This window comes from Hakea prostrata, unplaced genomic scaffold (genome assembly GCF_041222555.1).
Source record: "Hakea prostrata isolate BN-2017 unplaced genomic scaffold, UWA_Hpros_2 contig_158, whole genome shotgun sequence".
NCBI lineage: Eukaryota > Viridiplantae > Streptophyta > Magnoliopsida > Proteales > Proteaceae > Hakea > Hakea prostrata.
In genome coordinates this window covers 4894-27866 of record NW_028291277.1, presented here as the reverse complement: position 1 = coordinate 27866, position 22973 = coordinate 4894, and the positions used below count along the sequence as shown (strand labels likewise).

The 22973-nt window shown below is 37.4% G+C and overlaps 1 protein-coding gene across 2 annotated transcripts; it reads left to right on the top strand.

Annotated features, from left to right (window-relative positions):
• Nucleotides 1-1281: 1281 nt before the first annotated feature.
• LOC148998748 (uncharacterized) lies at nt 1282-21780 on the top strand (the record flags this gene model as incomplete). 2 transcript variants are annotated; one of them, XM_089141744.1, is given in 15 exon segments in its annotated part: nt 1282-1725; nt 1911-2165; nt 3858-3982; nt 4102-4146; nt 4261-4313; nt 4443-4477; nt 4668-4838; nt 4947-5012; nt 8821-8889; nt 9463-9627; nt 9706-9760; nt 10074-10242; nt 21292-21404; nt 21559-21653; nt 21739-21780. In XM_089141744.1, coding segments are annotated over 15 exon segments (1617 nt in total), but the record flags the coding sequence as incomplete, so codon positions are not given.
• Nucleotides 21781-22973: the final 1193 nt, after the last annotated feature.

Genomic DNA, 22973 nt, shown 5'->3' with positions numbered 1-22973 from the left:
TTTTATAAAATCCTTTATTTTCTTTTCTTATTTTCCCATCCCATTCAATATGGGGTCTTACATGTTTATTTTTTTCTCCTTTTTTTTTTTTTTTTTTGTTCTCCTTACTTCTGCAAACAAACTATACCCTACAGGACAATATCTCTAATGGCCAATCGAATGATTCCACCTCATTAGCTCCTAACAAGGATTGCACGAATAGTGTTGAATTGCTATCGATAGCACCAAAGCTTTTTTATGAATTTTTTAGTGTCTTTAATTTAGTTTAGAATCTATCTTTGCAAAGTATTTAATTGTTTTTAACATTTTCACTAATGTGATTGAATTACTGCAATTATCCTAAAATGTAAACCAAGAGACCGGATCAAATAGGATATTCAATTCCACAGTTAGGAACTTGGTCCAAATTTTGGATCCCACTTCCGCTGCTCAGCCACCTTCTATTAATTCCAACTGTTAAAACCGAAATCCAAGTCATTGTTTTGTTTGCTATCGCACGATTATCTCTTGCGAGGTTTCAGATCACTACATATGACATTTTTGAGATCTAACGACCGTAGTTATAACAATGTGTGAGACTATAACTATTAAATCTTGAAAATGTCATATATTGCAATCTAAGAACTGCAAGATACCTTTTGGCAACAAACAAAAAGTCATTGGAATCTCCAATGAACGACAAAATGTTAGATTGATGAATCTAAACTCAAATAGGAAATACCAATACAACAACACATAAGCATGTATTTCTAAGCTTGATTGCGAATTTTTATCAAGTTTTTAGTGAAAAAACAGATTTATTGATCAAAAGAGCTGAAGGGAAAATTTTTTAAGAGCTTCTTATTTTATTTATTTATTTTTCAATAAAATTTAGGAAGAGCTGAAACTGAAAGCATGCGGCAAAATTAGCAGTTCTTGGAATCTTTATAAAACTATTAACTGAAAAACACGTTAGATTTCTTAAAAAGAAAAGAAAAACACGTCAGATTATCTTTAAAAAAAAACACGTGTTTTCTACCCAATAATAATAATAATAATAATAATAATAATAATAATAATAATAATAATAATAATAATAATAATAATAAAAGCAATCTCACGCGTGTGTTAGTTTCAAATTTGTCGATTCTCGAGTGTCAAACAAAAAAACATCTAAAACACGTGAGATTATCTTGATAGCGCTGTAGCGTATAACTGAAGCACTCGTGCGAATGTCACGTGTTAGTTAGTTTGAAATTTGTCGATTCTGGAGTCTCAAACCAAAAACATCTAAAACCGATTGAAACCAAACTAAGCTCATGGCCTCAGCTAAACAAGTGGCGAGGTTTTGCTGACAAATATTCACCTAACACCGATCCGATCCCTTCGCGCACCCTTGTCTGGTTCTCAGTCTTACACTCATTGTGTTTGGATTGAATCCATCTCTTCAGAACTTTTCTGTTGGGTCGTTCTCGATTTCTCATTTACTGCAATGATGATTCTGACGTTTCTCGTTGAAATAAAACAGAGTCATGATTAGTTTTAGGGTTTTCGAGGGATGTAATTCGTAAGAAGGAACTTTGAGTCATGGAGAAAAAGAAATATCCGATTGGTTCTGAAAATTACGTTCTGTATGAAGTAGTTGGTCATGGTGCAAGTGCTTCTGTTTATCGTGCAACCTGTATTCCATTGAACGAGACTGTCGCCATCAAAATACTTGATTTCGAGAGACATGGTACTGATCTGGTAAGTCAAATTATTCTCTCTCCTTCTCAAGGAATTCGTTCTGGTCTTGATGAAATTTCGTTTTAATATAGAGTCTGGTTGTACATTCACCGAAAAAATTGTGTTAGAACCTCTGCATGTTCTTATGCCGAGACATAACTTAATATTGATTTGCTGATGTACGAATTGGGTCTTTTTATCTGTAGAGTAATCTCTCACGGGAAGCTCAGACTATGATCCTGGTTGACCACCCTAATATTCTGAAAGCCTATTGTACCTTTGTTGCCGATCACGATTTATGGGTTGTAATGCCATTCATGGCGGGGGGTTCTTTCCTTCATATATTGAAAGTTTCTTATGAGGATGGGTTTGAGGAAGTGGTTATAGCAACTATTTTACGTGAAGCATTGAAGGGTCTAGAATACCTTCATCAACATGGACATATACACCGAGATGTTAAGGTGAGTCATCATTCTGGGGATTATCCCAAGTCTATTTGCTAACTACTTTGCCTTGGTGATTCCAGGTGTCTGTTAACAAGTGAGATTTCTGTTGAATTATATAATTCTCAAGGCTTAATTATTTTCCAGGATTTCTTTGCAATAAAGAGGACATTGCATAGGAAAAGAATATTGAGAATTTTACTGAAACAGAATACGATAATTTTGGGAAAACAATAGTAAAACTTTGGACTCTATAAAAAGCAAATAGGGCAACATTTTGGTAATATGTTAGTCTCGTTGTAAAACTGCCACCAGTGGAGGGTGCAGTCCCATCAATATGGCTGGATTTCTCTCCTGGCCCACAAAACAGAAAGGCAAAGAAATGAGGAATAAAATTTCAATTTCTTGGAGAATAAGCTCGTGTTGAAATAAATATAGCATGATAAGTGAAAGATCCTGTTTTATTTCTATTTTAGTTAGCATAACGCGATATGGCATGAAAGAGTATTTGATCCTCCAACCATCTCAAGGCACTTTCACATAGGCCTTCTAGAAGTACTTTAATTTAATGTGAGGCAAAAGTTATGGTACAGTTGCTATTGACCTCTTTAGGATCTCTTTTAGAAGAAAATTTCCAAGCAAAGAAATAGCTTGCAATGGTGAACTTGAATCCACTAGATACATGCAAAAGACAAAAATTGCTAAGGTAAAGAGAAATTTAGCTCATGTTAATACAACATACAACCTTGTATGCCATGCCTATATTTCTGAGAAGTTCAAAAGAACAAGACGGCCAGCAGCAATTCAGGCCATCATATTGGACTGAAAATGGATTAATAAGCTTAATATGGGCACCAGATGGGTTGTTCTTATGATCACCTTTCCGCAAGTCTCCTAATTTGATGAATAGCTTTCATGGTAAATCTTGTTGGCATAATACCAAAGTGGTTCTCTGTGATAGTAGCTCTTTTACATTTTTTGGGTCTCGAATGGGTTTCATTACATTATGTTATTGTAGCTTTTTTTGTTCCAAATGGAGTTCATTACATTCTCCCAAAATTCCTTAGTATGACTTACCAGTTCTATGTGTCTATAGTTATTGCAGCTCTAAACATGATCTTTATTTTTCTAAATGAGACCAAGATACTTTCTCTAGTGTTCTTCTTGTTCTCATTATCTTATCTTATTAAACAGCTTTGTTAGCCAAGATAAACCACAGGTTTCCTAAGCTCTTGTACCATTTTCTTGTAATTTCATTTGGACCAAGTGTTCATCATCATTATCATTTTTTTTTTCAATTTCATCTGGCTTATCATCCATCCTATATTTCATTTGGTAGACAATCTAACCACGTATTGGTGGGTGGATGTTAATTCACTCTTCTATAATCAGTCTCAACCTAGCATATTAATTTTCAACCAAGAGATAGAGGTATAACCCTCTCTAGTTTGGTGTTCAGCATACCAAACTGACTGCAGTTGAAGTCATTTCCTCCTGAACTAAACGATGAGAAACATTTCTATATTTGTGTGTGCAAATTTTTGGTAATTCCTTTTGTTAATTGTAACTCTATGATGTGCCTATAATAGACAATTTTTGTTTCTATCTTGTCTCATCGTAGACTATGTTTCTTGTGTGCATATTTTCTGTGTTTAATTCTTTGCTGCATTTTTTTTTCTTCCTCTTTGTTTTGCTATTTCATTTCTGTAGGCTGGAAATATTCTAGTAGATGCCCAAGGTGCAATCAAGCTAGGAGATTTTGGTGTTGCTGCTTGCATTTTTGATTCTGGTGATAGACAACGCACTAGAAATACTTTTGTGGGGACACCTTGCTGGTATAGTTTTGATCTCCTAGCTTCTACTTATTTTATATGAGTTAAGTTAAAATATGAGTCAAGTAACATTTTTTATGACATTTGTTTTAATATCCGAGGTTCCTTATTACTTTTTGTAGGATGGCACCTGAGGTTATGCAGCAATTACAGGGTTATGACTTCAAGTTAGGAATCTCCTCTATCATATATTTTTCCTAAATCATTAATAAATTTCTTGATGACATTGCATGTTGGACTACTGATCTTCAGGGCAGATATTTGGTCTTTTGGTATAACAGCACTGGAGTTGGCCCATGGTCATGCTCCTTTCTCAAAATACCCTCCAATGAAGGTACATATGTCATCTCTTTTTCCTATATCTTTATAATGTAAAGTATTCAAATTCCATCAGATGGTAGTAATTTTAGCTTGATTAACTTTTGGTAGATTTTTCTCATGACCTTGCAAAATGCACCACCAGGCCTTGATTATGAGAGGGACAAGAAGTTTTCAAAGGTATCCTTTTTATATAGTACATTTCAAATTTACTCTTCAGTTATAGTTTTGCATCCTTATGGACTGTCCCCCCCTTCCCCCCTTCTTCCTTCCCTTTTTATATAGTACATTTCAAATTTACTCTTCAGTTATAGTTGTGCATCCTTATGGACTCCTCCCCTTCCCCCCCCCCCCTTCTTCCTTCCCTTAGTCATTTAAGCAGATGATTGCTAGTTGCTTGGTTAAAGATCCATCGAAACGGCCTACTGTAAAAAAGCTGTTGAAGCATTCATTCTTTAAGAAGGCTAGGTCCAATGAATATATTGTCCGAAATATTTTAGAGGGGTTGCCAAGTCTTGGAGAGCGGCTCAAAAAATTGAAGGTTAGGAAATCACCACTCTATGATGTGATTCCATGATATTATGATATCTTCATTGATTCTGACTAACACCATATGATTACAAGCTGAGTCATCTTTTATATTAAACAGATGAAAGAAGAAGATATGGTTAAACAAAAAAAAATATCGGATGGGCAAAAGGAGGAACTATCGCAGGTTTTTGGTTTCCCTTGAGCAAAAATAATTAAGTGGTCATTCTTTCTTCAATTGGAATAAATTAGTGTTTTTTTTATTTTTTGATGCATATTGTTGTTAACTTGGTTCATATTAGTTTCCAGTCCTTTATTATGGCTTTACTTTGCAATATATTTGTTATTCTTGTTTCAGAATTTAATGTGCACTAGCTTCTCAAGTATCATGGTTACAATACATGTGAATGTTCCATATTGTACTTTTTATTTCCGATTGTGGCCTTGCTAGCATGAGTAGTTAAGGGAGAAACAAAAAGGAAAAAGTATTAAGATTTAGGATACTATTGCATGATTGAAGCAATGCAAAATATAAATATATTGACGTTGTTGAGGACTTCTTTATATAGTAGTTTTCTACATGTATAAAATATTTTTAATTTTTCTGCAAGTACCTCGACGTCTCCATCATCTTTTTCTTTTCCCTTTTCACTTATTGTATTTGAATATTAACATTTCTTTTTCTTGCATCACTTCAATATATCTACAATCAGAAAAACAAGATATCTGATTCTCTAAAGCTATGATTGTGATATACATTGATCCCAACAACAACAACAATCAAGGTTCAACAACTTGGTCTCAGAATCCAACTCAGTCAGCCAAAAACCCAAGTTGGGCTAAGATCTTGGCAAGTTGGTGAATGTTGAGTCCTAAAATTTGCTTCTCCATTCAAAATTTGTATGTGTTTGATGTAAAACAACTAAAATAAGTGTTACAAATAAATGTGAAATACATCAAGCTTAACATAGCCCTCATGGTCCTCATCAACTCCTCTTTCATTCTCACTTGAGTCCTCCGCTTATACATCATTCCATAGAACTAGTCTAAGCTACCAGTCTCGTGTCAGTGTTTTTATTTTTTTATTATTTAAACAAAAAAAAACTCATGTCCCATATTGTGTTGGTTTTGCAAAAAAAAACAAATAATTTCAGAAATCTCAGCAAGTTCTTAAACAATGACAATGGCAACTACTACTCAAAGTACTACAAAACTTCCCTTCTTTTGAGTCTTCCAATACCTGCTCAAAACAAAACCTATAAGCTCACACAAATACCAGCACCATCTGGAAGATCGATATAATAGATTAGCAGGCTGACTATAGGATGATGTTGGACAAGCTTCTCCCGGATTTAGCAAATCTTTGTTATGTGCCAGATAGAGGGAAAATCACATGAAAATGTATCAGACCCTGAAAACATACATGTTGCATTCACTAGTGTCTACAGACTGTATGATGAAATTGTTAGAGCTTATGATGACAGCCGCATGCTAAATTTAAAAACTAGCAGGTTCTTATACACATGATGACACTTACGATATGCTTAATTAAGACACTTTGCTTGGATGTATGCAAAAACATTTGCCATATATACCCAGTAGTCTCCCACTTTGGATTTGTTTGCAGCTTCTCAAATGATCACACCTTTAACTACATTACTGAACTCTTTCTGTGTTGCTGCTCTCTTACTGTTGGTTCTTCTCATTTAACAACCAGAAAGGGCTTCAAAATGAAGCACAATACCGTCCATTCTACAATGAAGTACAATGTGCTTTCCCTGTTTACTCTGAAGTAGGAATAAACCTCGATGCCACTTCTTTTATCTTCAGGAAGAGGGAGGTCTCAGCTTTATATGAATCAGAGAAGTTAGCTCCTTGAATTATCCAGGTAATTGAGAGCTTGTTTCCAAGAAGCATAGTATATAGGTTGATTGGGCCTACTCAGGCCTTCATTCGATTTTGACATGGATAGTTCCTGCTTCAACTGATGCTTCTGTGTCTGGTGTAAATCCTATCTAATCTGGCTGTTGGCATTTTGTCCGTTTTCGTTCAGAATAACGATGGTTCCTCCACTTCCTTTGGCGTGCTATCTAGCACCTCATGGAGTGTTCTGGCCCCTCCTGTTAGTGCATAATCTTTCTTCTGCTGGGTGTCTGAGCTCCTCTGCTAACTCTTTTATGTGTATCTATGTGTGGAATGCTTTGCCTTCCATTCCCAGCCATCCCCAGTGAAGAGTGGATAAATACCATTTGGATGCTTAACTCTTTAGACCCTTTCTGCTCTAAGGCAGCTTAGGACGTCTTCGTGTCCCAAAGGACCCCTGTTTCTTTTGCGCAGCTTTTGTGCCTCAGCTGCTTCACTGTTTGGCATGCCTGCTTCTACGCAGTCATCTCTCATCCTTCATCAGATCTTCAGTCTTGTCCTCTTGCTGCATGTGTTGCAACATGATGGAACATATAAATCACCTCTTTTTTTGTTCTTTCTCTACTCTTTTTGGAGAGGGCATCTAGCAAAATGTCGGCCAAGAATCTTTAAAGAATCTTCCCCCCACAGAATAAATTTGGGTGCATAAATCTTTTGCTGGCTCTTTTATGTGTGATGATGTAATGGAGAAGCTTGCCTTCCTGCGCCCATCAATGAAATTTAGATGAAATGAACTATCAGAAATAGACCTCCATCTCTGATCCTCCGAATTTGGGACTCAAATCTCCTTCGACATTAAAGCCAAGTTTTCTGCAACTTCTTCCACTTGCAGTGACACCCCGGAAAACCAGCATATTGTTGTTTCTGTCTTATTCCTGTTCTTTACTTCAGAATCCTCCTCTGGTTCATGAGGATATGGTCCTTATTTTGGGTTCCTTTTTGTTATCGTCCCCTCTTTAGTGGCTGTTGTATTCTTTTTCTCCTTATTAATGATTTTTTTATCAGAAAGTTGTGCTTGGCGCATGCAAGTGCTTTCTTGTGAGTGCTTGGTCACAAGTTCAAGTCCTGTACCAGCCTCTTGGAAACAAGGGTAACGGCTTGCGGACAGGAGAGAAGAAGAGGGAATGGGGCTGGGATTTTTTTTTTTTTTTTTTTTTTTTTTGGGGGGGGGGGGGGAGGTCTGGACTGAATTTGGAAGTTGGTATTGTGAATTTTCTGCAGAACTTCTCTTCTTACAGCTGCTGCAGACCTAGTTTAGGGAACGCACAACTCCATTGGCTGCCTTCAACTCTCAATAAATTTATTAATGATCCAAAGCTGCTGGTTACAATATTATGAGGCTTATTTATAGCCTTTAGAAGAAAATCACACTAGGACCCTAACTTGCAAGACAACTCAAACTAAAACTTCTACTTGACTAAAGACTCTTATTCACATAAAGAACCTTCATATCTCACTTTAGAAGAGTCCACACTGTAGAAGAGTCCAAATTGAATTATAAGAGTAGACATGGAATCTTTGCAAGAAGTAGGACAAAACTAGAGGACTCCATAGCTTAGGAATCCTACTCTTGACGAGGACTCTGTAATAAATTTACAAATATGGACTCAAATTCAAAAACAAAAGTAGACCTAGGGTCCACAAACATATTGGACCTAACTAGTCCACAAACATATTGGACCTAACTAGACCCTAATTGGACTCAACTGAAAAAAATTAAAATTACCAAAATACCCCTGCTGGTTCAGTGGTACTAGAGGGGCATGGGGTTTGGGGAAGCAACCCTAGGCCCTGTTTCAGCCCTGGATTTGGTTTTACATCAACGTTCGCAAACTCTTCCCAATGGTTTGGAATATGTTATGGATTTTCATTTTGACTCTTGATTCCTTTTTTATGACAGCTATGCTTCCTTTCATCTGCATAGAGTATATGACAGCATTAGTAGAGTTTTCTTTTCTACCTAACTATATTTTGAACATGTAATTGGTTTTTTTTTTTTTGGTTGGGAGGGGGGTCAAGAACATGTAATTGGTTATGGCTATTGATTCCTTTCTTTAATACTTCTTCTGTAGAATAATTACAAACAATCACTTAGTGGTTGGGAGTTTGATGTTGACTATTTGAAGGCACAAGCTTCCCTGGTATGACTGTGATCATTCTTGTAACGTTGTTACTTCAGGGCCTTTTTGGTATCAATTCTCATTCTCATTTCCTAATATTTTTTTATTTTTTTGATGTGTTTGGTTTCCATTTTAAATCCTATTTTTGTCTAAAAGAAAAGAAAAACTCCTGAAGTCGTAATAGACTTTTGTCTATTATGGATTCTGGGTCAAAAACTCATTCTATTCATTTTTGCACAAGCCACTTACAATCCAAATGCAAAATGAGGGTATAAAAGTAAGCACACATTCTTTTTTATGAATACCCTATTGTTTCTCCATTTTCTCAATTTTCATTGTCATTTCTTAGAATTTTATCTGACTTGCCAAACTTATTTTTCATTCCATAATTTATTCTGGACAAAAGTTACAAAACCCGTTTTCATGTTTGACCAAAAATGGATTCTTATATTCATTTTTTTTAAATAGGTAAAATAGAGAATGATAATTGATACCAAAAGAGCCCTTAGCCTTTTAATTGTTATTTGTCGTTGATTAGATTTCTACGAGTTACTAATTTACTTATGTTACTTTGTTTTCATCTAATCTCATTAGTGTCAAGACGAGGAAACTCTGACCGAACAAGGTGAGAGTTCATGTTCCTCTTTAGGTCAAGGGAGCTTGTATTCTTCTGTTAGTGTTGACATGCAGGATACACAATCAGAATCACAATGTCAACCTTCTGCTATCAGCCAAAATTTGAAGGATGTTGAAGATATTGTAAGTCTGATGCCTTTTTGTAGATTGGTTTGGACAAGATTGGTCTTGAAAGTTTCCCAATGACAATGGTATTTGCAGGAAGATGATGATGTGATACAGAACCGGCCTGCACATCCTTCATTTGGAAATCCAAGTATGTATTACTGTGACATGCATGTTCTGTTATAATTATGCTTTTGCAGTCATCATAATTTTCTGGACCCATTTTGAGATCAATTCATATGAAAGAAACTATACTATGCAATGAAGCTTTTTCTTTTTGTGTTTCCTATTTTTCAATCTCTAACTAATGCTGTCCTGTCCATTGCTTTCACCAATAATTATTAGCATTCTTCTAAATCACATAATTATTGTCTTTCAATTGTCCAGAGGTAGGTGTGATGCATCAGATGATGAATTCAGTATTTGCTGTATTGCTGGTTCAAGTTGTGAACTAAATATGTCGCAGAATAGTTTGCAGCATCATCATGACCACATTGAAAATGTTGTGATCGAAAAGCATGAAATGGAGATCAATGACAGGTTGTCAGAGGGTATGATTAGTCATCCTGCTCTCCAGTTTGGAGATTCATCAGGATCCAATGTACTTGATCCTGTCTTTGCCAAAGAAGAGAGGTTCGGTTCTAGAACTACAAAATCTTTTATAACACGACCAGCCATATTCAATTAGTTTGTTGTGATTCATAAGTTTTGTCTGATCCAATATCAATGATGACTTAGCTAGCAGTTTATATTACGTATATTCTCACTTTTGACCTTTCTCCTTTTCTTTGCAGTGATTTTCTACATCTATGGATAGCATTTGATTAGAGATTGTTCCTACATATTAAATGTTATTGTTCCTTGGAGAGTGTACGATATGTACTCCTCATTTGACTATTCTTGTCTGGGATGTATATGGAACATTCTCGATGTGACGCCAGTCTTCAGGATCAATTCAGTAGTGAATTAGGTGTAGGGGCTGTTTTAAACAATCTAGGCTTTGGGAATAGGGTAAGCAAGGTTTGGTTATGGCTTAGAAGCTAGGGTTTATTGAAATCTAAATCTGATTTGTTTTGTTTTTAAATTCTGATTCAAGTTTCAGGGATTTTGGGATTTTAAAAACTAGGATTTTCTAATTCTAGGGGTTGGCTAGGGTTACGGTTAGGATCAAAGGTAGATGAGGCATAGGGGATGATGAATCCAAAAGGAAACTGGATTTAGGTGAAGGGTTTGAGATATCTAGGTGATAAGAGGCGATGGTTTCGAGGGTTTTGGGGAAGAAGATGAATTGCACAAATTTTAGGGTTTTGAGAAGAAATTGGGGATGGGGATCCAAAATTAGGGAAGGGGTGGGGGTGATTCCGTGATTGTGCCAAAGGGAGTTGGGATTAGGGTGAGGAGACTGAGAGGCCTAGGGTTTAGAATTGGTGAAGAAACTATGGCTGCCACGAGATAGGAAAAAGAGGAGAAAAGGGGAGGCTGCAATGGGGTAGTGTTGGAGAAGAAAGGGGGTATTTGATTTAAGGCTCAGATGGGTGATACGGTTTTTTGGGGTAGGGCTAGGGGAAGGGCAAAGGAAGGGCTGCCACAGGCTAGGGGAGAGGGGAAAGGAAGGGTGTGGTGGAGAAGAGAGAAGGGGAAGGATAGGGGCAGGGGTGGGGGTGTGTACTTGTTATAGGGGACGGGAGGTTGAACAATTCAAAAAACAGAGAGCACCAAGCAGCTGCAGGCTTCCTCCTTGGAAACCCTGTGACCCCAATAAACTCTCAAAACAATGTTTATTCAATAATTCATAAGCTACCTCTACAAGTGTGGGGCTACATTTATAGCCTTACATTGAAGGATTCAGACTAGGAAGCATAATTAGAAAGCAAATCAAACTAGGACTTCTACTTCGCTTATAACTTCTATTCTACTAAGGACGCTCACTTATCTCAACTTAGGACGATCCAAATTACAAAACAAGAGTAGGACTAGTCTCCTAGTAGAATTTGGACTACAACTAAAGGAATACTTCAAAGTACGACCCCTAACTAGACTATGACTCTTTCATAACTTGACCAAAACTAAATCAAATACCGAAATAAAAATAGAGTTGGACTCCTACTAACATGCTGAATCCAACTAACTCTAATTGGACTTGGTAAGAACAGCCCAAGTTACCAAAATTCCCCTTGCTTAGTGTGATTTTCCTTCAGGGAAATAGGGTGCTGGGCAGCAACCCTATGCCCTGTTTCGGTCCTTAGTTCTCTATTAGAAAGGCCTTGGGTCTGGTTCACATCAATTCTGGACCCTGAATCTATACCCACTCTTTTTTATTATTATTATTATTATGGATTTTGGTGTTTGGTAATGTGCTGGACATCATCCAAAAGTAGCAATTTATTAGTAATGCTACAGAAGACTTCATTTATAAGATAAAACTTGGGTGCTTTTTAGTATTTTTAAGCCCTTATATGCATTCTAATCTAATGCTTATAATGCCTTGTATATTTGGTTCATGCAAGGATCAAGAAATCAAAACCAACATCGATATTCAACAGAATAGTTTGAGTAGCAAGATTTAGGGTATCACATTAGTGGTTTTATAAGAATGTCAGTGAAGTTGAGCATGTAGTATGCAGTGGAAGGAAAGTTTACTGAAAGTTTCAGCCAGTTTGGATGGGCAATTTTGAAGTTATGAACAAATCTTACTCTCCTAGAAGGAAAGGGGCACCATGTTAATTTGGAGATTTTTGGATGATGTAGTTTGAATTCGGTAGCTTAGTTTGGTTCAGAAAACACAATAAATAGGGCTTAGCGAAGGTCTAAATTATAGGTATAATGTAGAGGCAGAATAGGAGGGGGGAAAATATCTTCAAATCCTAGTAGGAGTCACAATTGAATTTCGTCAATGAAGAAGAAGAGCAGCAGCTTTATTTATTAAATCTGTGACCAGTGCATCTACAATCCTCTTGTACACTCATGGGTTTTTTTTTGGGGGTAAAAATAGAAATATCTTCAAATCCAACTTTTTTCTTTTTTAACATTATCATGGGATCAAGTCCAACAAACAGGGTATGGTTGCATACATTTTACCCTTCTCAGACCCAGCCGAACGCAGTAGCCTTGTGCACTGGGTATGATCTCGTTTTTTAGACCCAAACATGGAAAATGAACTAACAAATGAATATAGGCATTAAGCTACTGGGAAAATGATATAACAAACAAATCAACCAACTTAAGTAATCTAGTATGCCTAGCCTATACCATATTTTAGGCCCATGAAAAAAGCCACAGGATAAAAGGGCAATACATATATTAGACTACCCATGTCTTCTTACTACTAAATTAGCTAATTTACATCAACTTTGACATTTAAAAAAGGAGAGCTAACTCATAATACTGTAGCCTGTAGGAACCAAGTTAAGAACATATTCAAAAAAGTACAAAGAAACATGCTAGGTTTAGATCTCCTGCAGTAGTAGTAGACCCTCAGATCTGCATCAGCAGGTCCAAAATTAAAATTAAAGTAGGAAAATGGGGTATGGAATCAGATAGATTTTGAATTCGTGGTAACTAGGAAAATAGATATAGCAAATATCAGTCCATGAAACCAGCAGGTCTCCTCTAACCATTCCCGATACTGGAGCGGCTTTTGAAAAGATATTAGCTTGGACTTTATCAGGGGTTTACCTTACACAGATAGAAGAAAGTCACTTGGAGAATGTCTGCCAACTGACCACTAGATAAAGGAAGTGCATATTTGACTATTATCAATCTCTTTGTTGAAGTGCCTATCCACTTCAATATGCTTTGTTCTATCATGTTGCACTAGGTTGTCGGTTATCTGATGGCAGCATTGTTGTCATAATGGGGGGGGGGGGGGGGGGGGGGGGGGGGGGGGGGGGGGGGGGGGGGGGGGGGGGGGGCGCCCCCGCAGTCTCAAAGATGCTTAAATATCAAATCCTATCTCTTGAACTAGCCTGTTGAACCACAGGAGCTCACATATTCCATTACCATTGCCCTAGATTCTGCCATTGCACTTGATCTAGCTACCACTACTGGTTGATTATTGCGTCTCCACATGAAAGGTATCTCCTATAAATGTGCAATGACCAAAGGTAGGTGTGTTCATATGTAATAGATCTAGCCCAAGCTGCATCTGTGAAGCCTACAATCCTTTGTGGTTGTGCCTAGCATAAAATAGCCATTTACTTGAAGAGGACTTTAGGTGTTTGAGATTTGAGAATGCGATGCACAACATCTCAATGTCCACTTTTAAGGGGCATCCATAAAGTGACTCACCACTCCCACTGCGTTAGAAATATTAGGGCAAGTAATAGATGGATAGATCTGGTATTTTCTGCATCAATAAGGGTGGTACCACAATCTTCTCCCGCCTGTGGCTCTACCTAGAAAGAGAGTTGATTGGTTTGCATCCCAAAATGCCTCTCTCTTTCAACAAGTCAAGAACAAATTTCCTTTGGCATATATTTGTTCTCTCCTTAGACTTGGGTAATTTAATTTGTAAGAAAATTTTCAAGTGAGCCAAGTCTTTGATTTCAAAATTTTTAGACATGCAGGTCTTTGGCCTAGATATATTAGCTTCATTATTTCCAGTTACCACAATATCACCAACATAGAAAATAAGAGGTGCTATAGTGCCATGACCTCACTAAATGTCTCCATAAATACCCCATCTTGGTCTAGACGAGTCGAGATATCTCAATCTCGACTTGAGGTTGACATGTCCCGATACTCCTTGGTTTTGGTACTTTGGCTGGATTTTTCATTTGAAAGTTGGATCTCTACCTAGGCTGTATCAACAAGTTGTTTAGCTCATCCACAACATAGATTTATTGATTTTGAAGCCAATCTTGAAGCAAGGTGAGTGTCCTTCACAAACTTCATTTATTAAAAATTAAATAAATAAATCTATGTTCTACACTGGTGGAGCTGGTCATGGTACTGGGTGTTGGAGTAGAAGTTGAAGGAGCTGCTTAGTCATTGATTTCACTCTTGTACTCTCGTGGTGTAACTTATAAGTACACCGATGTTGTAATGTGAATTTGTGAACAACTGAACATGTTTGATGTACTACTAGACTTTAAACCTTTATGTTCTTCATTTATATCATGCATACTTGAAATTTCTGTCGATTGAAATTGCGGTCAAAAGTCAAGACCACTTTTTTGCCAATTGAGACAAAACCTGGGGAGTGAAGTATTCTTCTCAGGCTTCTACCCATCTCGGTCAAAATTTCAACCAAATCTTGACCTCTCGATTGTTTTAACCACTTCGAACCTTTTTGGTCCATCTTCTTTCTTTAAATTACCTAGTTTCATTGAAATCTGCATATATCGTAGATCTCATCTTAGTAGCGCCCCTCTAGTTTCGCAATTTCGACCTAAGATCCAATTTTTGGCTTTAAATCCCTATTTCTCCCTTAAATCCCTACACTCCTTTAGTACTTTGTTGACAAACGCCCACTTTGTTGGATTGTTGGGACTAAGCACACCTTGAAGTTAGGTATGTACATTCATCCCAAAATTTTAATTTCTTGATAGTTCATGCATCCAAAAATGTTTATTTATTTTCAAATCAATATATGTTTAGTTTAGGAGCATGATCTATGCAACTACGTTGTTTAACCTTCTTTTTTTTTTGGGGGGTGGAGTGCTAGTATTTTTTTTTTTTTTTGGGTTTCAAAAATTAATTTCCATATAATGTATTTAGCAAAAATTAGTATTTATAGATTATATATGACATTGAATCTAATATATGTGAGACACCATCGCTCGATCTAGGTTATGATGGTGTCATATTTATTTTTCTGTCGTTAATTATTTAAAATTTATTAAATATTTGTTGTAATCATTTAAAAATGATAGAAAAATACCAATTATTTCTGCTATATACTTTAAAGAACTTTTTACAAGAGCTCCCTTCGTTTTCATTGGAAACAAAGCACACCTCCCCCAAAATCAAAACCTTACAAAGACCCCCTTTATTTTTAACACTGTTAGTTTACCCTATTAGTTTGAATAGTTTCTCTCCCTCTCTCTCTCTTTTTTTTTTTTTTACCCTCACTTGGAAATACCATTTTAAAACTATGTATGCAATGACTAATATATCTTGATGTTATTCCCTTCATCCCTGCAACCACCAATATTGGTCTCGATATTTCCTCCATCTCTGGCAAGACAAACTTGACCATCCACCTCCATCTTAAAGACAATGAATTTCGTCAAGCTTCCTTTCCCAATCCTTTAATGTCTTAGCCTGAGACCTTCGCCATAGACTCTTACCATGAGAATTTGCAGGACTTGACGAGCAGAGAGATCAAGTGGAATCCCTAATGGCTGACTCTAGGTCTCTTAGTAGCAGGTGACATTGTGCTCTGTTGCTGTAAATAATGATTTTTCCTTCCTCATTTATAATGGGCAAAGCTCCAAAGCTTCTGAGTGCTTAAAAATTGCTTTTTCTATGTTGTTATACCTGTTGTTTCCTTGTTGCTTTAGCAAACCCACTAAATCACTCCTCTTCTAGATTTCTGTATCCAAGCAATTTCTCTCCTCCTCTCACCTTCAAATTAACGCTTTTTTGACACCTCTTTTTTCTTGAATTTCAATTTCTTCTTATCATAGTCTTGGAGTACTAGTGTTGTTGTCATTGCATCTACTAGTTCTTGTCTTCCCCAAGGTTGCCGAGCTCAGGATCATTCAGTAAGTCAAGGCGAGATTGGAGAGCACACTCAAAACCAAATGTTTTCTTAGTCATCCCTCTATGGGATATCTTGGAAGCATTTGGCGATTCCAGATGCTTAAAGAGAAGGGTTTGGCTCCTTCATGGTGTGGAAGAAGCATCAGGTTTGTTAGACAAAGTTAAGAGCATGGTTTCTTAGGTTTCAGAAATACCACCAAGTCATTTATTTCGTGGATAGACAAAATGAATGTGGATGGTCACCATCATTATTACTAGAGATGGAGTTGGAAGGAAAATCAAAACTAGTGGTGATCATGTCGAAGGGAGAAGAGAGAAGAGATGGAATAACATTATGATGACCTCTAATAGACCAGCTCTCTTCATCTCTGTCCAAGCTTAATGACTCTTCCGCCTCAGAAACCTCTTTGGGAGTGCAAGTGCAGTAGCCTGTACACTAGAGGTCCTCACAATTTGGATCAGGACTTTGTTGTGGAGCTTTGCCCTTCTAAGAAAAAGAAAAATAGTAAGCATTAGGTTGTTGTTTTGTTTGTGTTGGGCTTAGACTTTGAAAGTTGATTGTTTCTTTGGGTTTCCCTTTGTAGTTAGCATTAGGATATATCAGTCATTTCACACATGATTTTAAAATAGTTTTCTCAGGTGAGGGTAAAAGTGTAAAAATGATGTCTTTGGTTAATAGCATGGTGCAATATTTTGCTGAAATTCGTTGAGTTTCGGCTGTTTCAGTGGTGGGCAAAACCAAGATGGTGGGGGGGGGGGGGGGGGGGGGGGGGGGGGGGGGGGGGGGGGGGGGGGGGGGGGGGGGGGGGGGGGGGGGGGGGGGGGGGGGGGGGGGGGGGGGGGGGGGGGGGGGGGGGGGGGGGGTGTGTTTGGGGGGGAAAAAACCCCCCCAGGGGCCCCCCCCGGGGGCGAACCCGCCCCGGTGGTGATATTTTGATCCCAACTCGGTTTCAAAACTGAAATTTCGGACCTTGATATCAAGTAATGGTTGTGTATTTCATGTTTTATAAGTCTGCAAGTTAACTTCTTTAGCATACCAGTTTCAAAGTTAGGTTCAAGTTGGAAGTCATATACACACTTGTTTTCTTAGACCCACCGAAGATTAGATACATGGTTAAGCAGCCCTGACTTGCAACCTCAATGCTTTACAACTATTTTTGCGACAGACTGGGTATATTTCCGAAGTTTTCTCAACGACAGCGGGAAAATAGCTGCACCTCTCACTAATCTGTTAAAAGAATATGTATTCCATTAGAATGAGGCAGCAAAAAAGGCATTTGAAGCATTGAAGACAGCCATGACCAGAGTCCTTTTGATAGCAATACCCGACTTTAGCAAGGAATTTGTGGTGGAAAATGATGCTTTAGGGCTAGGACTAGGTGCTGTCCCTATGCAAGAGGAGCACCCCCAATGCTTATTAGTGCCAACTGCTATCTCCTCGAGCTCAGTGAAGTCGGTAAATGAGAAGGAATTGATAGTGTTGGTGCTGGCTATCCAAAAATAGCACCATTATTTGATTGGGAGGCACTTTAAGGTGCAAACCGACCAGGAAAGTCTGAAATATCTACTGGACCAGCATATCATCGCCAAGATTCAGCAAAAGTGGGTCTTGAAGCTGTTGGGAGTTAACTTTGAGATCATTTATCAAGCTGGCACTGAGAACAAGGCTGTGGACGCACTCTCAAGACAACTGGTCAGTGACATACAACTTCTTCCTTTTCAGCAGCACTCTGCCGCTGTGGCATGGAAGTGAGGGGTTAGATGAGGAGGCACAGTCGTCGAGCCACTATAAAAAGGTAATTCAGGCTGTGCTGAAGGGCTTCCAGGAATTCCCGAATTACCAGCTCAAGAATGAGACTCTACTGAGATCTAGAACCAAAATCTCAAGTCAACTGAGATCTCATCTGAGATGTGGTATCCTTATGGTATTGTCTCAACTCGCATGAGACCTCATCTCGAGGTCTCAAAAAAAAGACATCTTGTGAGGCCTCAAACTATGTGTGAGCGCATTAGAAATCATACACTATCTCCCAACCTCTAAACTTAACCTATTTTGTCCAACAAGTTATTTCTGATGAAGATCATGGAAGAACTGGCTCCTAGTTGATCATTTGTCAATCTAGAATTACCAGCTCAGTTCGAGCTGGTTATGTTAAGAGATCTTGTATCCAGCCCTAGTTTATAGGCAAGATAATAAATTCCTTGATTCCTGGAAATATTTTTATTAAACAAATAGAGGTTAAGCTGAAGTCAGCTTTGTTTTATTAGGGGTTTTCTTAATTCTGGTTAAGCTACACTGTTTATTGACTCAGCCCTAGAGGATATTACCAGTCTCCTTTATCCGTTAATAGACATCATGATCAAGCTCATTCATTTTGTGCAAAAATTTATTGTGATGCAATGCTCATATAGCCAGAAACATATCCTTTTGGCAGTATGTCTGGGAGTTTGTTTTCAGAAAGATTGAATCCAGTGCCAAAGGTCCACAAGCAGAGACCGGGGCACTTTTCATATGCAGCCTTACCCCGGTAATTTTTGCTGATAGGCTGTTCCGATACCTTGACCTCAAGCAACAACTGTGATCCACCAACCATTGCGCCAAGGCCTGCCCCTTTTGTTTGCACAAAGGCTATTTTTTTAAAACTTGTTTGAATTGTTTGATACATGAATGGTTCAGTAATGGCCTGATGGGTACACTCCAGGATACGTTATCTTATGTATTAGTGAGGATCAGGGATTTGAAAGCCTACAACCATAGCTAGTGCTAGTTTGTTTTAAAGGCTAATTCGGCATCAGTTGGTATAGGTCTCATGATGTATCCTGGGTTGGGCTTCCCAAAAATTGAACGCAATAACTAGACCCAACAAGGCATTCCAAGCTGGCCAAATGCCCCAGGGGTATTTTTGTTATTTCTAACCCCCTCCCCCCGGCCCTTTTGGGGCTGAATATGGGTCTTGATAGATTCCCCTCAATCCAAGGGTCAAGGATCTATCTTTAAGTCAGTAATTTAAGAGTTGTAGCCCATTCTAGTATTACCTGATCTAGGATTTGATTTTTCAAGTCTGAATTTTAACTCCTATATAAATTCAGATCTGGGACTTCAAATTCAGCATACCTGGGCAGTGTTAGAACCTATAATCCTAAACGCCTAGAAACCCTAACCAGTGCTGGTTCTTATTAAAGAGGGTCCTGGATATCCAACCCTAGACCCTGGGTTGCAATATCTCATTTCTAGCTTTTTTAGCGGATGGCGACCACACATGCAAAGACACATCTTCTAGGTAATAGTTTCTTATAGTTGACATGCTAGAAACCTAGAGTTATGCAGCTTATGCTAGTATCTTATTATGGTAAAGGGTTGCTTCAGGACATGCCCTGTGATACATGCTTATGATATATTATTATAGTTTTAGGTTTTGGATGTTGGTTATAGCAGCAATCTATTTCATACTACTCTCAATATTTCAGGTGACTCTCCCCTTTCTTTTCTCTTTTTTTTTTGTCTAAAATTGTTTTGGAAGATTATGCTGTGTGAACCAAGAAGGTTTTTTTTTCTGTAAATAGTGTACAAAATTAGAGAGAGAATTAGCAATTGTGAGACTAAAGCATAGTTACTGGACTTATTTCTGTTATGATTGTTCATTTTGACTTAAAACTAGGGCTTTTGACATGCTAAAACTTAACCAAGATCCCTTCCAAGTGTGGCCCAGGGCATAGTTGGATTGTAGATGGTCCCATTGTAAGATTAGTATATGCAAATTTTCTTGAAGGTAAATATATATACATGTGCTTATTTATCAACTATAATCAAGATTAGTAAATATAGTTATATTGAGGAAGTAGAAATTCTCATTTTTTCTTCCATAATTGGATACCTGGGTCGAGTATCCAAGTGTCCAACTAATGATCTGGCATAAATATGGATACAAACTTGCAGATGGTTTGGATGTTTAATCTCGTTTCAGATACCAATTACTTATTTGGATCTAAATCCAAGTAGATCTTCTTCAAGAGTAAGACATGACAATGCTAACTGCCACATCAGATGTAATTCCATGATTTTCTTTCTCTTGCTTTGTGATCAACTTTTGCATTTCAATTTCCTATATTATTAAACCACCTCCCACGACCCACCATGAAGACCATGTTCCATTGTTTTTTTATTATTCCTTCAACCTTAGGCTTCTGAGCCAACCGTGTTCCATAACCTCATGGCATCTCCATCTTCATAATCCAAACTTTCATAACATCACATTTCCCAACTACTGCATGTACTCTACCTTGTTTTGTCCCTCTGCACAAATTTCCATCAATATTTGTTTTCCGTCTCTGTAATCAGGTGCCTGACCTGCTAAATAAATAAAATAAATTTTTTGTTAATTTTAATCTCATTCATATGTTATTACAATTAGAGTTTTCTTATTGTTCTTCAACTCTAGACTTATTGCAAAAAACTTCCTGTTTCACTAAGATTCTACAATGCGGTTGCACAATAGCCATTTCATTTCAATTAGCCATGTCAAGTAATGTAAACAACCTTAACTTATGACTTGGTCCTTTAGGAAACTTTTGCAATCATGAAAGACTGACAACTATTTTTCTTCAGTTGTCCACTTGTTGCTATTATTATGTAACAGACTAACAGTTAACTAGGAGTCATTTAGTTTTCTTTTTCTTTCTTTCTTTTTTTAATTTGATGGCCATATTTTCTTATTTTCTGTCCATTAGTGTCTTTTTCCTTTATGTAATTTTTGGCAGTGATAAGTCTATGCATCCGAAGAACTTGGCAGCACTGTGTATGTTGAATGAGATGCCTTATATTTTAAATTCCTTTTGCTTTTTTGTAATGCATGTCTACTATCTCATGCTTGCCATTGTTGATTTGTTGCTGATTCTACTATTGTTTTATACCTCTATGCATTTAGCACTTTACATTTCTTTCATCAAAGTCCCTCATTTTTCTTTTTCATTCCTCAGTGAGAAGCAGCAAATTCATCATCAGAATATGGTCAATTCTGATGGAACAACAGGTCAGCACGTAGTGGGTGATGCACTATCTGATACTCTTTCTATAGCATCCAAAGCATCAGGTATGTAACGGGTCATTTATTCCCTTAAAACTGATTGTCATGATAAAATTATTTTCCAGCTTTTGGTATCTTTGTGATCTTACCACACTTGGGTTGCCAGTTATTACAAAAGGTACTCCCAGATTGTATCTCTTAACAGAGTTTCTTATCGTAGGAATGGGTGATGACTTTGATGAAAAAACAAGGGCACCAGTAGTGCAACAAAGGGGACGTTTCAAGGTGACATCTGAAAATTTGGACTTAGAAAAGGTGAGTTGACTAATTTCTGACATGGTACTTATCACTATATTTTTCCGAAATTTGGACTATGTTTTAATGGTTACTAGTTCATCAGGTGACTCCATCCCCTATGCTACAAAAAAGTCACAGCATCCAGGTTAGTGTCTTTTTTTTTTTTTTTGGTGTTTGGCAGGGGGGGGGGTGGATGAATAGCATTGGGTAAGTAGTGTACTTGTTTTCGTGTTAGTGCTTTTAGGAGAAGACTACTAGGTATTCTATACCCGAATTACTAGTAGTTATTAGTTTGAAGATCATTTCTTATTGCATTTTCTTTATGATGGCTGACTGACTCCAAGGTTGCCAACCCCCCACTCAAAAAAAGAAAAAGAATCTGGTTGATTGACTTGTATATGTTAAGTTCTTTGGTGACAGTACTGAATTGGTGGTATAACCAGTATCTACTATGAACTGATAAGTTCGTTTAGGTCAAGACAGGTTTCAGCCTTTTAGGTCAAATCTAGGGTTTTCATTAATCAGATGATTTAGAATCAAAGGCTAGACAGAAGGACACCAGTCAATTAGAACCAAATGGACCAGCATTGGACCACGCTAACTCAAGACAGCCCAATCAATCTAGTTGGTAATTTAGAATGGTCAGAAAAATGGCCAAAACATTGCTCATGTTATTGTTCACATAAACAGTGTAACAGCCCCCTAATTGACACTAAGTGGAAATAATCTTAGAGGATTTCTGGGGCCTAAGATTAGATTACATGGAAATTTATTCTTGGAGATATAAAAGCTTAGTTTTGTTTCTATCTTAGTAGTTACTTTAGTTATTCATGTTTGTGGCTGAATTTTAAAGCCTAATAGTTTGTAAGTATAGTTAGTTTCAATTTTCTATAAGATTGTATTGCCACTAGTTTCTAGGTTAATAGTTTTTATTCATGTAAAGCTTAACCAAGTTATAAACAACTCTTTAATTGAAATAGAAGAAGACTTCTAGAAAAACTGAAATTGTAGGTCATATAGTCATTGCTTATGGAGTAATCCATGTTCCATAGCTGAGATACCTGTGGTTGAGAGACCTAGGGCTGAGATAGCCCATTCCCCTACTATCTTTCGTCTGCCTCTCCTTCCATGTTCTTCTTTCATATAAAAATAAAAGAAAAGTTATAATTATAATATTTTGTCTTCATTGTTGTATTGATCCTAGTTTCAACTTTCAATGATCTCCCACTGATTTGCCTGGTTGAAGATTGACTTTTGTGTGATAAGACATTGGATTTGATGGTAAGGTTATGTCAAGTGACCGTTGGGGAGTCCATTAGTGAAGGCTTATTGTTTCTC